Here is an 18,451-nt window from a genome sequence, read left to right as displayed (position 1 = left end):
CCATAGAAGTGGTAGTGCACTGGTGTATAAAGCATCATGAGCCCCTCAATCTACTGCCAAAGCCTGAACCAGTGAACTGGCAGAATGCAATGACCAGTACTTGATATGTAGAGTTTAACCAATGGCCTAGGACCTGTTCTCAGATATAGGTAAAAAGTGGGATGTTTGACCACGGAAATACAAATCCTGGAGACAATATCATAAAAACTTCTTTATTGAAGAAAAGTCTTTTCTTCAATAAAGAAGTTTTTATGATATTGTCTCCAGGATTTGTATTTCCGTGGTCAAACATTCCACTTTTTACCTATATCTGTGTTTTCCCATGGGGCGTTTGAGTTCTCCGCTTGATTGCGGATTGTTTTTTAACTAGGACCTGTTCTCAGAACATTCCATCGGAATGGAGACGTGTACTCTTCTCTGTATAGAAGAAACCAGGGATTGAGCCGCAGCTCAAATTCAGAAACGGATTCACGCTTCAAATTCAGTGATAGTGCTGTGCTGCCTATTCATAAATGGAGGAGAGAGGAAAGCTCCAAACGCAGAGATGGTGGTTTGTGCCAACTTCAGAGATTTTTTTTTTGACTGGGTAGCCAGAAATGCAGATGTACTATACAAGCATGTGGAAATTGCAGACTAGCCGAGTCTGCAGCCAGAAGATAGGGCAGGAGGGCATTTGTATAACATAGTCCAGTAGGCCGTGGGCAATTTACTTCCCAGAGGTTGATGACGAAATATGAGCAGTCACCAGAACATGGCCTAGAAGGTTGGCGGCCAAACAGAGCCTGGGCAGCTGCAGCTACAATACAACCAAAGAGGCTGTAGGCCAAAGACAGCCTAGAAGGCTGCAGCATAGGTGGCTGAATGCAAAACATTGCCCAAGAGCTTATAGCCAGAACACAATGCAAAAGGTTATAGCCTCAGAACACCGACTAGGCAGCCATCACCAGCATGCTGGCCCAGAAGATGTGGAATAAAAAAGAGAGAGCCCGACAGGGTGCTGGCAGAGCAGACCAACAGGGTGCCAACAGAGTAATCCAAGAGAGTGCAGCCAGAGGAAGAGTCTGCTGCCCCTGAAGCCTGAGAGGCTGAGGTCTATGCCAAGGAGGCTGATGTCCCTGGAGCCCAAGAGGCAGTTCTCAGTGCAGCCCAAGAGATTGGAACTATTGCAGCTTCCGAAGTGGCTGGCAGTGAAGATCCAGAGACTACTGCCACCATAGGTAAGCGGCTTATTGCTAGTGTAGTCCAGGAGGCTACTGCTACGGGAGGCCAGGAGGCTGTATAACATACACCAAATTAAGCTGTGACAACATGGTCCAGAAGACAGCTAACACAGGATAGAAGTAAGTACACAGCCCAAGAGGTTGCTTGACCGGGCAGTAGAGAATGCCAGTACTCCCCAGAGCAGAAGCTGCAACCCGCAGCTTAGAAAGGAAAAGGAGCCAGTAGCTAATAGAGGTCTCCAATGCAGTGCAGAATAACGCTGCAATTATACCGGAGAAAGTGTCACTGCCCCTATAGAGCCATTGCTAGAAGCTCTCCCACAAGGGAGCCACATGGCCCTAGCCCAAAAGGCTGAGGTGAAATGCAGTAGAAGAGCAACCATTAGTAGAAAATTGCTGCCCTTAATCAGCACAAAATACGGTAGACACCATTCAGAGAAAAACATAAGAAAAGGCTATGGTAAAAAGCTGCCGAAATAACCACAAATAAGCACAAAGAATTTATTTGCTGCATTTGTATCCCACATTTTCCCACCTATTTGCAGGCTCAATGTGGCTTACATTATGCCGCAATGGCGATCACCATTAACGGAAAGCGAATGATACATACCTGTAGCAGGTGTTCTCCGAGGACAGCAGGCTGATTGTTCTCACGACTGGGTTGACGTCCACGGCAGCCCCCACCAACCGGAACAAAACTTTGCGGGCGGTCCCGCACGCAGGGCATGCCCACCGCGCATGCGCGGCCGTCTTCCCGCCCGTGCGCGACCGTTCCCGCTCAGTTGAATGACAAGCAAAGGAATGAGTAAAACGCAACTCCAAAGGGGAGGAGGGAGGGTAGGTGAGAACAATCAGCCTGCTGTCCTCGGAGAACACCTGCTACAGGTATGTATCATTCGCTTTCTCCGAGGACAAGCAGGCTGCTTGTTCTCACGACTGGGGTATCCCTAGCTCTCAGGCTCACTCAAAACAAGAACCCAGGTCAACTGAACCTCGCAACGGCGAGGGTATAACAGAAATTGACCTACGAAGAACAACTAACTGAGAGTGCAGCCTGACCAGAATAAATTCGGGTCCTGGAGGGTGGAGTTGGATTTAAACCCCAAACAGATTCTGCAGCACCGACTGCCCGAACCGACTGTCGCGGCGGGTATCCTGCTGGAGGCAGTAATGTGATGTGAATGTGTGGACAGATGACCACGTCGCAGCCTTGCAAATCTCTTCAATAGTGGCTGACTTCAGGTGAGCCACCGACGCTGCCATGGCTCTGACACTATGAGCCGTGACATGACCCTCAAGAGTCAGCCCAGCCTGGGCGTAAGTGAAGGAAATGCAATCTGCTAGCCAATTGGAGATGGTGCGTTTTCCGACAGCGACCCCTTTCCTGTTGGGGTCGAAAGAAACAAACAATTGGGCGGACTGTCTGTGGGGCTGTGTCCGCTCCAAATAGATGGCCAACGCTCGCTTGCAGTCCAATGTGTGCAACTGACGTTCAGCAGGGCGGGTATGCGGTCTGGGAAAGAATGTTGGCAAGACAATTGACTGGTTAAGATGGAACTCCGACACCACCTTTGGCAGGAACTTAGGGTGAGTGCGGAGCACTACTCTGTTATGATGAAATTTAGTATAAGGAGCATGAGCTACCAGGGCTTGCAGCTCACTGACCCTACGAGCTGAAGTAACTGCCACCAAGAAAATGACCTTCCAGGTCAAGTACTTCAGATGGCAGGAGTTCAGTGGCTCAAAAGGAGGTTTCATCAGCTGGGTGAGGACGACGTTGAGATCCCATGACACTGCAGGAGGCTTGACAGGGGGCTTTGACAAAAGCAAGCCTCTCATAAATCGAACGACTAAAGGCTCTCCAGAGATGGCTTTACCCTTTACACGAAGATGGTAAGCACTAATCGCACTAAGGTGATTCCTTACTGAGTTGGTCTTGAGGCCAGACTCTGATAAGTGCAGAAGGTATTCAAGCAGGTTCTGTGCAGGACAAGAACGAGGTTCTAGGGCCTTGCTCTCACACCAAATGACAAACCTCCTCCACTTGAAAAAGTAACTTTTCTTAGTGGAATCCTTCCTAGAGGCAAGCAAGACACGGGAGACACCCTCAGACAGATCCAACGCAGCGAAGTCTACGCCGTCAACATCCAGGCCGTGAGAGCCAGAGACTGAAGGTTGGGGTGCAGAAGCGCTCCGTCGTTCTGCGAAATGAGAGTCGGAAAACAGTCCAATCTCCACGGTTCTTCGGAGGACAACTCCAGAAGAAGAGGGAACCAGATCTGGCGAAGCCAAAAGGGCGCTATCAGAATCATGGTGCCGTGGTCTTGCTTGAGCTTCAGTAAGGTCTTCCCCACCAAAGGTATGGGAGGATAAGCATACAGGAGGCCGGTCCCCCAATGGAGGAGAAAAGCATCCGACGCTAGTCTGCCGTGTGCCTGTAGTCTGGAACAGAACAGAGGCAGCTTGTGGTTGGTCTGAGAGGCGAAGAGATCCACCGAGGGAGTGCCCCACTCTCGGAAGATCTTGCGTACCACTCTGGAATGGAGCGACCACTCGTGCGGTTGCATGACTCTGCTCAGTCTGTCGGCCAGACTGTTGTTTACACCTGCCAGGTATGTGGCTTGGAGAAGCGTGCCAGACTGGCAGGCCCAACGCCACAACCCGACAGCTTCCTGACACAGGGGGCGAGATCCGGTGCCCCCCTGCTTGTTGATGTAATACATTGCAACCTGATTGTCTGTCCGAATTTGGATAATTTGACAGGACAGCCGATCTCTGAAAGCCTTCAGTGCGTTCCAGACCGCTCGGAGCTCCAGCAGGTTGATCTGCAGATCCTTTTCCTGGAGGGACCACAGTCCCTGGGTGTGAAGCCCATCGACATGAGCTCCCCACCCCAGGCGAGATGCATCCGTCGTTAGCACTTTCGTGGGCTGTGGAATTTGGAATGGGCGTCCCAGGGTCAAATAGGTCCGAATGGTCCACCAGTAGTGAAGTGCGGCAACTGATGGAGAGGCGGATGACATCTTCTAGATTCCCGGTGGCCTGGCACCACTGGGAAGCTAGGGTCCATTGAGCAGATCTCATTTGAAGACGAGCCATGGGAGTCACATGAACTGTAGAGGCAATATGACCTAGGAGTCTCTACATCTGCCGAGCTGTGACCTGCTGAGACGCTCTGGTCTGGGAAGCGAGGGACAGGAGGTTGTGGGCCCTCGCTTCGGGAAGAAAGGCCTGAGCCGTCTGAGAATTCAGCAGAGCTCCTATGAATTCCAGAGATTGGACCGGCTGGAGATGGGACTTTGGGTAATTTATCACAAACTCCAGCAGCTCCAGGAGGTGAATAGTGCACTGCATGGACCGGAGAGCTCCTGCCTCCGAGGTGTTCTTGACCAGCCAATCGTCGAGATATGGGAACACGTGCACTCCCAGCTTGCGTAGATACGCCGCTACCACCATGAGGCACTTCGTGAACACCCGTGGGGCAGAGGCGAGCCCAAAGGGCAGCACACAATACTGAAAGTGCCGTGTGCCCAGGCGGAATCTGAGATACTGTCTGTGAGCTGGCAGTATCGGGATGTGAGTGTATGCGTCCTTTAAATCCAGGGAACATAGCCAATCGTTTTTCTGAATCATTGGTAGAAGGGTGCCCAAGGAAAGCATCCTGAACTTCTCTTTGACCAGGTATTTGTTCAGGCCTCTCAGGTCTAGGATGGGGCGCATCCCCCCTGTCTTCTTTTCCACAAGGAAGTACCTGGAATAGAATCCCTGCCCTTCCTGCCCGGGTGGCACGGGCTCGACCGCATTGGCGCTGAGAAGGGCGGAGAGTTCCTCTGCAAGTACCTGCTTGTGATGGGAGCTGAAGGATTGGGCTCCCGGAGGACAATTTGGTGGAGAGGAGGCCAAATTCAGGGTGTATCCGCACCGCACTATTTGGAGAACCCACTGGTCGGAGGTTATAAGAGGCCACCTTTGGTGAAAAAGTTTTAACTTCCCCCTGACTGGCAGATCGTCCGGCACGGACACTTTGATGGCGGCTATGTTCCCATGGATCCAGTCAAAATCCCGTCCCCGGCTTTTGCTGTGGAGGCGCAGGGGGCTGCTTAGGCGCACACTGTTGATGGGAACGAGCGCGCTGGGGCTGTCCCTGTGCCTGATGAGGCCTTCGGGCCGGCTGGGTGTACCTACGCTTGTTGTAGGCGTAAGGTGCAGCCTGCCTGGCCCGGGAAAAACGTCCACCTGCTGAGGTGGATGCTGAAGGCGCCCGGTGGGAGAGTTTGTCGAGGGCGGTTTACTGCTGATGTAGTTGGTCCACCAACTGCTCGACTTTCTCACCAAAAATATTATCCCCCCGGCAAGGGACATCAGCCAGCCTCTGCTGGGTGCGGTTGTCCAGGTCAGAGGCACGCAGCCATGACAGCCTGCGCATCACTATACCTTGGGCCGCAGCACGAGATGCCACATCACAGGTGTCATATATACCCCTGGACAGGAACTTTCTACACGCCTTCAGCTGCCTGACCACCTCCTGAAAAGGCCTGGACTGCTCCGGGGGGAGCTTGTAGACCAGGTCCGCCAGTTGCTTCACATTATTCCGCATGTGTATGCTCGTGTAGAGCTGGTAGGACTGGATGCGGGTCACGAGCATTGAAGATTGGTAGGCCTTCCTCCCAAACGAGTCCAGAGTGCGAGACTCCCGCCCCGGGGGCGCCGAGGCGGTATCCCTCGAACTCCGTGCCCTCTTGAGAGCAGAGTCTACGACCGCCGAGTCATGAGGCAGTTGAGGCCGCATTAACTCTGGGTCCGAGTGGATCCTGTATTGGGACTCCGCTTTCTTGGGGATGGTGGGATTAGATAATGGTCTCAACCAGTTCCGAAGCAGTGTCTCTTTGAGGACATTGTGCAACGGCACCATGGAGGACTCTCTAGGTGGTGATGGATAGTCGAGGACCTCGAGCATCTCAGCCCTCGGCTCATCCACAGAGACCACAGGGAAGGGAATGCAAATCGACATATCCCTGACGAAGGAGGCAAAGGAGAGGCTCTCAGGTGGCGAGAGCTTTCTCTCTGGTGAAGGAGTGGGGTCGGAGGGAAGGCCCACAGACTCCTCTGAGGAGAAATATCTGGGGTCCTCCTCCTCCCCCCACGAGGCCTCTTCCTCAGTGTCGGACATGAGCTCCTGTAGCTCAGTCCTCAACTGGGCCCGGCTCGACTTCGAGGCACCGAGGCCTCGGTGGCGTCGTCGAGCGGTGGACTCCCGCGCCGGCGGGGATGAAGCTCCCTCCATCGACGGGGACTCCACCTGCGTGGCGGCACAGCCTGGCGCATCAGCCCTTCCAGGATCCCCGGAAGGATGGCTCGGAGGCACTCGTCCAGGCCCGCTGTCGGGAAAGGCGAAGGGGCCGGTGGAGGTGCCGGTGCCGGAAGCTGTTCGGGTCCAGGAGACAGCACCGAAGTGCTGGCACCCTGACGTGACAATACCTCTACTACAGAGGAGGACCGCTCCTCTCGGCGCTGCCGCTTCCTCGGCGTCGAGTCGTCTCTGGAGCCGGGAGCCATATGCGCCGTGGGCGACCGATGACGGTGCTTCTTTGTCTTTTTTTGGTGCCCGTCATCGGCGCTCGGCGGTACCGAAGAAGAGGAGGTAGATCCCCCTCGGCCTCGAGGGATCGGGTCTGACAGGGTTCGGTCCCGAGGGCCCTGGGTAGAGGGAGTGACCGGGGCCGAGTACCCACGCGGCCGCTCACCCCTGCCGTCTCCGGAAGACCGGCGGGCCGACGGGACCTGTACTCCTGGGGTCGGTGCCGTCGGTGCTGATTTCGTGGACATCGGTACCGGTACCGAAGACCCGGCCGTCGATACCGATGCCGTCGAGGGGCCGGCACAAGTTCCAAAAAGACGGTCCCGTAGAACTTGCCTCACCACCTGTGTCAGTTTCCGTAAACCGAGACACAAGGTGCACGTCTTGGTATCGTGCTCCGGCCCGAGGCACTGGAGGCACCAAGCGTGAGTGTCGGTCTGCGAGATATGCCGGCCGCACCGACCACACTTCTTAAATCCACTCGGGACCTTCGAGGACATCGACGGAAAAATCGCGTTGGCGAAGTCAAAGCCGCCGATGGTGGCGGTAAAATTCACACCTCGAAAAATAAATCGACCGCGCGGCCACAAGGCTGCAACGAGACACCCCCGCTAAAAAGACGAGGGAAAACAAGTCCTTCTCGTTTTTTTTTTTTAACAAAATAAAACAGAGAAGCAAAGAAAAAATACAACGAAGAAAACTCGCGAAAACGCGATCCGGTTTCCGGGGCTGACAGAGAGACGAACGCGGCTCTCTCCAGCGCGGAAAAGAAAAAACTGAGCGGGAAGACGGCCGTGCATGCGCGGTGGGCGTGCCCTGCGTGCGGGACCGCCCGCAAAGTTTTGTTCCGGTTGGTGGGGGCTGCCGTGGACGTCAACCCAGTCGTGAGAACAAGCAGCCTGCTTGTCCTCGGAGAATGATAAGTACAGAGTGGTGTTACAATTAAGGTATATAAAAATATCAAGTAAATTAAAAGTAAATAAATAAAATATCGAGTGAATTAGAAGTAAATAAATACATAAATTTAAACAGATATATAAGATCAAGGACAAGGTATAACGTTCAATAATAACAATGTGATTAAAGTAACCAGATTAAAGGGTTCAACGTTGGTTTGTTCTGGTGCATTTTTGATGTCAAGTCTTTTATGAAGGATTCTTTTTATAAGTTTCTTTGAATAGGTTTGTCTTCAGTAACTTCCGGAAGGTTATCAGATCGTGCGCTGTTTTTATGGCTTTTGGTAGTGCGTTCCATAGTTGTGTGCAGATGTAGGAGAAGCTGGATGCATATATTGATTTGTATTTAAGTCCTCTACAATTGGGGTAGTGGAGGTTTAAGAATACTATGACCAAAACATTTCATACACTGTGGAAACAGAGGCGCATCAGAAGCTACTTTCCAAGAAAAGTCTTCCGAATGCTTGTGCAAACCCTAACCCTTGCACACACCGACTACTGTAACAGCGTTTATGCCAGCTGCAAAGATATAATTATATTATTTAAAAAACAAAAAAAACCAAACTTAAAACGGCATAAAACACCGCTGCCCCATTGATCTTTGTAAAGTCGTGCTTTGAAACAGTCAGCCCACTGCTGCAAAACTTGCCATGGCTCCCTGTGCAGGCAAGGATAACTTTCAAGCTCTGTAGACTAGCATACAGAATTAATCTTTGATCTGGCTCTGGAATACATGTCAAACCTAACAAACCTGTCACTACACAACATACACACGGAAGCACGAAGCTCTCTCACACTCCATTTCCCCAACTGCCAGGGTATACGATACAAGACAGTTTACTCATCAGGCTTCACCTACCTATGCACTAAGAGCTGGAATGCACTCCCTAAACCTAGATACTTACCTGATCTTTCGTAAATGATTCAAGGCCCACTTCTTTAAAAAAAATCCTTCCACAAAGCTCCACTGTGAATCAGCTATGAATAGTCATCACTCTTACTAGCCTAGTCATCACCCCGCAATTAGCTTCCGTTAATAGATCCACCTCACTACCCTGCCGCCCTTCCCCCTCTCTTCAAGTCACTTTGATTCTATGTAATTCAGATCCCCTATCGTATTGTATTTCTTAGTTCCATATAAGCCACATTGAAACAATGCTAGTTGGAAAATGTGGGATTGAAATCTTGTAAATAAATAAAGGTAAATTTCTGTCCCTAGGGATTTTTATTTATTTTATTTTTTTTGTTAACTACAAATCTATTCAAAAGGCTGACATAGCCACAATGAGCAAATAGTCCAATATAAGATGCAAGAAAATGTGGTTGGTTAAAAAAGTTATGCTCAAACTGGAAACAAAAAGCACAAGAGAGAAATAATGCCGCTAGCATGAAAGCACAGCAGAGGAGAACCAAGAAGATGGGAAGAAAATGAACCCACTGACAAAAACATTTGTTAGGAAAGCATACCTGTGCATCCAACTATAAAAAGGCACTTAATAACCCTCTCAAAATGAAAAATAAAGAACACACCAGAATGTCTCTGAGAGGAGCAGATTCCTGCCTGACAGTAACAGATGAGGCGAAATGCTCAGAAGCCATCGAAACTCCAGTGCTTCCTTATAAACAGAAAAAGAGACCGCTTACCTCAGTAGGTAGGATAAAAAAGTGGATACTTGCTGGGGAGAGCTCATTTCCAGTAGGTCAAAGATCATAAATTCTAGCTTCGTTCCACTGCTTACAGCTGCCCACAAGCAAAGAGCTAGACGGGGAACAATGGGACCTGACCCCACTGGGTGTCACCTTAGCTGGGAGAAAAGGGACCCAGCACCATCAAGTGTCATCCAGGCTCAAACTAGATCTTCAGGAAGAAATGAGCACAGTTGCACCAGCAATGGCCCCCTGCTCAACTGACAAACTGAGACAGGAGCTCACAGAGAGAGTCCAAGAGAGTCTACCATCTGCTAGGAGACACAGAATGCTGAGCATTCTATGACTGCACTGCTCCCTTATGGGACAACTCACTTGGGACTAATTTTGTTCTCTGTCTCTGTCTGCTGGTAGATGGACACAACCCATTCATTCTGGACTGGTCTGGTACGGACGACAAGGACATATAATTTTTGCCATAAAAGTGAGTCTGTGGGTAGTTTAAGGAAAAGTGTGAGGTAATTCTGTGATTTTAACAGCACAGAAAGGAGTTGGAAATAGGCCAGGCAAACCAGAAGGAAACGAGATGTCAAACAATGATAAATGGTTTACTGATGAAGACTCAACAGTACCGTGTTTCTGCAGTTAGCCTGCTTCTGGAGTTTAATTTAAATAGCAATAAAATATGATAAAATGACAGATAAAAAAATACATAAAATATAAAAACCAGGACTTAATCATCTTATTAATGAATAAAGATTAGAAGGCAGAATTTTAAACAACCAAAATATATCTTAAAAAGTAAAAAAATGACTGACCTTTATATAAAATATGTAAAGACATCAATTGGTCAATGAACGATGGTAGAATGACATGAAGAAAATGGTCTAAAGGAAACAGATATATCTGCATAAAAACATGTATATTGTGCATAGTGCACCAAACAACACACATGTTGGTATAATAATGATCTACAAAAAAGGATACAATAAAGTAATAGACCTGGGAGAATTGTATTGATAATACAACCATAAAGCAAATAAAACATCAGAAAGTTGACTTCAGAAATTAATGCACATCTGTCTAATGTACGTGGAAAAAATTATACTAGGGAAGAAAATAATTCAACCTGGGAGATAAGTAAAATAAACAGTAGTAGTAAAGATGCATAAAGAAATGTGTGTGTTACAAAATTTGTTTTGGTCTTTTTTAGAATGTAAAAGTGGGAAATGTGTATATCAAGATATCTATAAAAACCAATACGGTGTGATAAAAATGCATATGCTTTGTAAAAACATAAAAAGAAAACTTTTACGGCACGAGTGCAAATGTTATGAATAAACAGTGCTTCATTCAGCACTCTAAACAATCTGCCATTTTAAAAGAGCTCTATGTATATTGTGCTTAAACAAGCATGTGGTTAGCATGCATTAAGAAAATTATTACCGGTGATGCTTTGATACTGATAAGATGTGCAAAAAGTTGAATGAATCACAAAGTGTGGCAATAGAAAAATTACGTGAATACTTGATATTAGTTCTAAGTAAAAATGTGTGCTCTTACAATGTGTGCAGGGTTTAAAAGAAACGGTTAACAGTGCATTGTTTAGAAAACTAATAAAATAATATTGATATTGATGTTTTGATCTATTCTGGACCATACCGTGTTTGTTAAAAAGGAAAAAAAAACAGCAGTGGGCGGAATATAATTATTGAAAATAAAGATTTGTAGGGTGAACTATATGCGAGTAGATGTGAATCATATTTTCATTCATGTTACACTGAGCACTTCTGCATATGATTTACATCTATTCCTTTTTTTTGTAGAGCATTATAATACCAACCAGGGGCATAGCCAGACCTTGAGGTGGGAGGGGGCCAAAGCCGAAGATGGGGGGGGGGGGGGGGGGGGGGGGGCACATTTTGGGCACCGTCCTGCCACTGCCCCTCTCCGCCGTCCACTGCCACTGTACATCTTAGCTGGCAGTGGTCCCCAACCCTCGTCAGCTGAAGCACCGCCGCCGCAAATACCTTGGCTGACAGGGGTCCCCAACCCCCGCCAGCTGGAGACTTCATCCAGCACTGGTCTCCAGCACCGCGCATTGCCTGCCCTGCTTTCTCTTCCCCTCACATTGGGCACTCTCCTTTTAGGGAAACTGAGCATGCTCAATTTCACTAAAAGGAGCGTGCCCAACATGAGGGTAAGAGAGAGCAGGGCAGGTAATGCGGTGGTGCCGCCACAGACCACCACTGGATGAAGTATTCACGTGGCGGGGGTTGGGGACCCCCGCCAGCCAACCAGGGGCCCAGAGCAAATTTTTTTTTTTTTGGGGGGGGGGGGGGGGGGGGGGGCCCAGGCCTCTATGACCCAAACTAGCTACGCTACTGATGCCAACGTATGTGTGTTGTTTGGTGTACTATGCACAATATACATGTTTTTATGCAGATAAACAGTATCTATTTCCTTTAGACCATATTTCTTCATCTCATCGTACCATCGTTCATTGACCAATTGATGTCTTTACATATTTTATATAAAAGGTCACTCATTATTTTATTGTATTTATTTTTTACTTTTTAAGATATATTTTGGTTGTTAAAAATTCTGCCTTTTTTGTCATTATTCAGTAATAAGATGATTAAGTCCTGATTTTGATGTTTTATGTATTTTTTTTTTCAGTTTTTCTAGATGCGTTTATTACTATAATATATATTATTCTGTAATCATATTGATAGTGTACACACTTTTTCAGGATAATCCTGTGTTTTTTGTACCTAGTGGTGAAGTAATGGATGTCACTTTTTATAATTTATTCTCTGTTTTTCCACGGAAATGACGTCTATGTTTTGAGAAACATGCATATTTTTTTCTTCTCCAGCGGTCTTTCATATTCTATGTTTCAACAATTTTTATTATTAAAGAAATCAACATAATACTGCAATATTGCCAATGTTTAACATAAACAGATATTTTCTACCTCATTTATCCTGCATTAATACAATTAAATCACATATTATCTTCCATAATACTACTAAATTTCGTTCTTCAATCCTTATATCAACTAGTTCCCCTTCCCCGTGCCCAACCCCCCATAAGCCCCATCCCCCCTGCCCTCCCATTCTTTGTGCTCTCCCCTGTAACCCATATTAAACTCTAAGTGTTTCTGGTATCATACAGAATCCGTTCATAAAGTATTAATAATAAGACTCCGCCCTCTCTGTGTCATTTTTTCCAAGTAACGTCCCCAGATTTTAAGAAATCGCGTTTTTCTTTTATCATTTCCTTTAGTCTCTTTTGCTTCCCAGACCATCAATTGGTGCACCTGACTATGCCAGTGCCAAAAATTTGGCGGATTGTGCGTAGTCCAGTGTTGCATAATGCATTTCCTTGCTATCAGACATAATTTGCGCCGTAGCAGTATTCTATCTGCATTTAAGCTCGGTTGTACCTCCTTCATATCTAATATTAGTTGCAATGGATTCATAGCTACTCTACTACATAATACACCTGTAAGATAAGTAGTTATTTGTCTCCAATATCGTTGTATTAATACACAGTTCCACATCGCGTGATAAATGGAGTTCTCAGCATTATTACATTTTAAACAAAGAGCTGTTTCAATACCCCCTGATTTATACAGTTGAACCTAAGTAAAATATGCCCTGTGTATCATTCTAAATGCGCATTCTCTATAATCAGTTCCCCCTATCAGGTATGGAATTCTTTTGATTTGTGCTACTATATCCCATGATTGCAAATCCCTCCCTATATCTTTTTCCCATTTCCGTCTCAACAGGGTCATCTCTTTCTCAGGAGTTAGGCTCCACAATTTATGTATTTTTTTTCTGTGTCATTATCTTACCATATTTTATAGTTATTTAAATTAGACTCCTGATGAAACACTAACTGCAGAAACACATTATTGTGTCGAGTCTTTATCAATAAACCATTTATCACTATTTGAAGTCTCCTAAATTGCTTCTGGTTTGCCTGGTCTATTTCCAACTCATTTCTGTGCTATTTCTTTGTGGAATCTTGGCATTCCTCCGCCCTGGCGGACCCTCACCGTAATTCTGTGATTTACCATGGAAGCAAGACATTACCTTCATTTGTGCAAGTTGTTGCTGTTGCTGCTGTTGCTGTAACCTCCTTAGTGCCTCTTGCTGCTGTTGTCTCTGTCTCAATAACTCCTTTTGTCGCTGCAGTTCCAGCTCTTTCCGCTTTTGGTCTTCCTCTTCCTGCCGCAATCTTGCTGCTTCCTCTTCAATACGTATCCTGTTTTCTTCCATCAACCGCTGCGCTGCTTCTTCTTCCTCTTGGGCCCATTTAGCAGCCTCTTCTTCCTTTTTACAAGGTAAAAGAGAGTTTAAGAGATTCAAAGTATTTAATGAATTTTTGCTACACAAAGAATGTTTCTAGTCAGAAGAAATTTGGTTGCCATGTTATTTTAATCCCACCTATAAGAGGTTCGTGATCAGCTCAAACTCTCTTTTATAAGAGATTAATTCTGCCATATGGTTCATTTCATTCTTTGTGTACTACAACTATTACCATCAGTCTTCAACCAATGATTCAAATTTTGCCTAGCAAGGCTTAACCAAGTCAGGAGTAGATTTTCCATGTTCAGTTAAACCTGTTTTTCCCTACACAGCTCTATCAACAAACTGTAGTAGTAAGAGCAACCATTCTGTGACAGCAGAGGGGTCAAGCCTCCATGTTCTATCACCAGCTCATTTATGCATTGCTGCAATTAAAAGACCCAAGTTCGCCTTGGACTGCACGTCGATAAAATATAGTTGAAAAGCAAGGAGTATGAATGCTTGCAGTCTAAGCAACAAAGTGCCGGATCTGCAAACCCTGATGTTAAAGGTAGACTTAGATTTTGTTGCTATCATAGAGACATGGTTTAATGACACCCATGAATGACATGGAACCATACCAGACTACAATCTTTTTAGGAAGGGTAGAGATGGCCAAAAAGGTGGAGTAGCAGCACTGTTATGTGAAAAACAATAAAAAAGCAGCTGAAATTCAGGTAATAAGGGAAAGGAGGAAGTGATAAGGATCGTCTTGGAGCAAGAACGTGGAACCTCTATTCACACAGGTATCGTTTACAGACTTTCAACACAGATGGAAAATCTGGACAAAGATCTGCTTGTAAATATCCAAAGGCTACGAATGAAAGGGGAGGTGCTGTTACTGAGAAATTTCTACCTGCTGGATACAGATTGGAGTGTTCCACTTGCAGAATAAGAAAGAAGTAAAGAGACAGTAGATACCTTTCAAGGTGCTCTCCTCAGACAAATGGTGACAGAACCCACTAGAGATTCACCAACGCTAAATCTCATGCTCACAAATGGAGAAAATGTATAATATGTCTGGGTGGGTGCCCCCCTGACAGTAGTGATCATTATACCATATGGTTTGATATAGGATCTAAAAGGGAGCGTAGACACACAAAACAAAGTCCTAGAATTCAAACATGCTAAGTAAAATGAGGGGAGGCACCTGACGAAAGAACTAGCAGCATGGGAGGATATAGGAGAAGTGGAAAATCAGTGGTCCAAGCTGAAAGGAGCTACAAAATTTGCAATGGATCTTTATGTAAGGAAAGTAAACAAAAACAAGAGAAAAAGGAAACACATAAGTTTCACCAAAGAAGTGTCTGAAAAAATAAAGGCAAAACAGGTGGCATTTATGAAGTACAGAAGAACACACAAAAGAATACTACAAAAAAAGATATGAAGCGAGAAATACAGCTGTTGAAAGAGCAGACAAAGAAGAAATGTCTACAAAGAGGTGACAAGACTTTTTTCAGGTATATTGGGGAAAGCAGGAAAGCTAGAAATTGAGTTGTGAGACAAAGAGGCTGAGAACTGATATGTGGAGAGTGTTTGAGGAGAAGGCAGACATATTAAACAAATACTTCAATTTTCTGTTCACGAAAGAAAATCCTGGAGGATGACCTCTGTCAGATGATAAAGGCATATATGGAAGTGGAGTACATATTGCACCATTCACAGAAGAAAGTGTTTATGAACAACTGTAAAAATCAAAGTGGGGCCAGATGAGAAACACTCAAGGATACTGAAGGATATATACTCATTAAAGGGCTCAGCAGTGTTACTCAGTGAATAGGCTAACCTCATCAAGGTTTAGGAACCATATTTGTCACTGTTTTTTTTTTAAGTATAAATGATTTATTAAACTTCACCTTTTCAATAATGCTTCATATAAATACTTTAATTAATACAACATATGTTGACTCAAGGGTCAGAGTAAGATTCAACATCCCATGAGCTTAAAAAAAAAAAAAAGAAGCAAAGGTTGACATCCAAGTTATTTATTTATTTATTTGCTGCATTTGTCTCCCACATTTTCCCACCTATTTGCAGGTTCAATATGGCTTACAGAACTTCCAGAAATGGAGCAGGCGTCAACCTCCAAAAACAGGGCCAGGCACAAAAACCAGGGAAGGAGCTAGCCTCAATGGCCAAGCGAAGCACACAACCAAAGACAGAGCCCGGGTAGCCCTCCCAAGAGGGGACGAAACACATCTCTCAGAGAAAGGGGCCAGGCTTGACGTCCAGATGCAGATTTAGGAGTGGCCGTTAGAGATAACGTACGGCATTGCTTCCAGGGACAGCACAAGGCATGGTCCCAGAACACAAGAGTGCGCTGGACAACCACCCGCGAGGGAGTGATAATCACCAAGTTCCAGAAATAGCAAAGGACCAACCTCCAGTCCCATTCGACTACCACAAAGGGACGAAGCCTGATGGCCAAACAGAGCAAGCCAAAGAGACTTTCCACGGAGAAAGGGCCAAGAGCCCCCTGGAGAAGTAACCCCGCCCCAAGAAATATAATGCATCAAAACATGGAGGGGTGGGCTCCTGCAAGGATGGAGCCCGCAGCCCAAGGCGCCCCAGCTGAAAGGAAGCGAAGCATGGCTCACCTTCCCAGCCAACACGATGGGAAACCATAAGAGCCCCATAGGGGAAGGTATGCCCGACCCCTGGGCAAAAATCAGGGCCATCCAGATAGAGAAGGGAGGACTCCACCATTGCCCTAAGCTTAGCTAGAGATAAGAAGCACAGAATGCTAGGAGGTTGCGCTCAGCATAGCCACCACCCTGAAAGGAACCAGCTGTGAAGAATAGGTAATGAAGGGCTAGACTAGGAGAATGCCCGTCTAGGCTGACAGGCAGACAGCGAAAAGCAGGAGCCAGATAGCCCATGGCCAATCAAGTCCGCCTGGACACCCCTCAGCCATGGGTTGCAACCAAAACCAGATGCTGCCGGAAACCCAGAGCAGCCCAAGCCACCGTCACACACTCTGGCAGGAGAAACAAGACCCTGAGGGAAGGCAGACCAGGTACTGGTCCTGCGGGATTTCCAAACAGGCCAACCAGCAACCAGACTCCCCAAAGGACAGGCGAAGGGGTACCTGAGGATGCCCGTCAAGGACTCTGACCATGGAGTCCCCCCAACAAGGGCAACAGGGGCCTCTCTCCCGCAAGGCAGACGAGAGAGAGAGAGAGTGTGAGAGCTCCAGGGAAACGGGTTCTCACACTAGGAAACTGAAAGCACAGGGTATCCAGAAAAAGAAAGAAAGAGCCCCTGGAAAACTCCAGGGGGCCTCAGAACCCTGAGCAGCATCAAGGTCTCCCTTGGGAAAACTCCAGGACAAATGAAACCCAGGGAGATAGGGACAGAATATGCCCCACCAAAGAGGCCCCACGCCCTAAAACTAGGCCTTTTTTTTTTTTAAACAGAAAGAACCCCAAACAGGAAAGCGTGGGAAATGGAAGCAGTCAACAGCCCCAACACGCTTGACACCACTAGGCATACACCGACTGCACCGACAGCCAGAGCAGGGAAAAAATACCCTGAAGTAGCTTGGTGGTGCAACGACCTGGTGGCGACCCACGGTCAAGCAGCAACCTGTGCTCCATGAGGGGAGGCGGCATGATGGCATACACGGTGCGTGACCAGCACGGAGCTCAACAGAAAAAAAAACACGCCGAAGAGCCTGCTACATCGCATTTTCCTGGGGCAAAGCAGCAGAAAAGAAAGCAGAAAAAAAAACCATTGTAAGTAGTAAGATGAGAGGCCATACAATGAGGGAACCAATGAAAATAGCAGGTAGCGGCAGACAACGGCATTGAGAGAGACATCGCCAGCTTAGCATACTAACCTTCAAGGACACGAAGCAGCCACCGGCCAGCAGAGGCAGATTCAGAAGAGACAGAAGATAAAAATCAATATCGCCTTTTTTTAGAGGCAGGAGGGAGCACATTTGTCACGCGTCAGAGAGACCATCAGCTCATAAGATGACCACAGAGGTGGGAAGGGGGGAGGGACCTGGCACCAACAGCTGTACCGAGCCACGCTCAAACCCCCATTTCAACTAAGCCAGAGGGAACAGGCTAGAAGATCAAACCAGAGCTGCACAGGAAATGTCCACCCACCTGCTGAGATAGAGAGAATACTGAGGTTAAGGTGTCTGCACATGTTCCCATACAGTAAACCTCGGAATCTCTCTATCTCCATCTGCTGGTAGAGGGACATAATCCACTTGGTCTCTGGATTGATCTGTGGGATGCTATGGAAACAGATATTTAAGTACTTAACGATATTAACATACAAACTAATCTTTTTCATAGACGGGGAAGCAGTAGAACTAGAGGTCATGAGTTAAGATTGCAGGGTGGGAGACTTAGAAGTAAATCACAGAAAGAGTAGTGGATACCTGGAATGTCCTTTCGCATGAGGTTGTGAAGACAAAAATGGTGATAGAATTCAAGAAGGCATGGGATAAACATTGAAGATCACTATATATTAAAAAGATAGAATCCAACTAAAGCAAACCTTAAATGACTTCATAGCTGGAGTGAGCTTTGACAGCAGCTTCAGAGGTTGGGAAGTAAGACCAATATCGGGCAGACATCTATGGTCTAGGTCCTGTAAATGGCAAAAACAGATCAGAATCAAGGCCGGAGTGGACTTTGACAGCAACTCCAGTAGTTGGGAAGTAGGACCAGAGCTGGG

The 18,451-nt window shown here is 46.8% G+C and overlaps 1 protein-coding gene across 3 annotated transcripts in view; it reads right to left on the bottom strand.

Moving 5' to 3' along the window:
* Positions 1-18,451, bottom strand: part of GIGYF2 (GRB10 interacting GYF protein 2) — a 734,963-nt gene that overhangs the window by 158,608 nt on the left and 557,904 nt on the right. For all 3 annotated transcript variants that reach the window (XM_030217174.1, XM_030217173.1, XM_030217175.1), the window contains one exon: positions 13,505-13,744. In XM_030217174.1, coding sequence (XP_030073034.1) covers positions 13,505-13,744 — 240 coding nt within the window. The remainder of the gene's footprint in view (positions 1-13,504; positions 13,745-18,451) is intronic.

The sequence above is a fragment of the Microcaecilia unicolor genome, chromosome 10, assembly GCF_901765095.1.
Source record: "Microcaecilia unicolor chromosome 10, aMicUni1.1, whole genome shotgun sequence".
In the NCBI taxonomy this organism is placed as follows: domain Eukaryota; kingdom Metazoa; phylum Chordata; class Amphibia; order Gymnophiona; family Siphonopidae; genus Microcaecilia; species Microcaecilia unicolor.
This window is presented reverse-complemented; position numbering and strand designations above follow the sequence as displayed.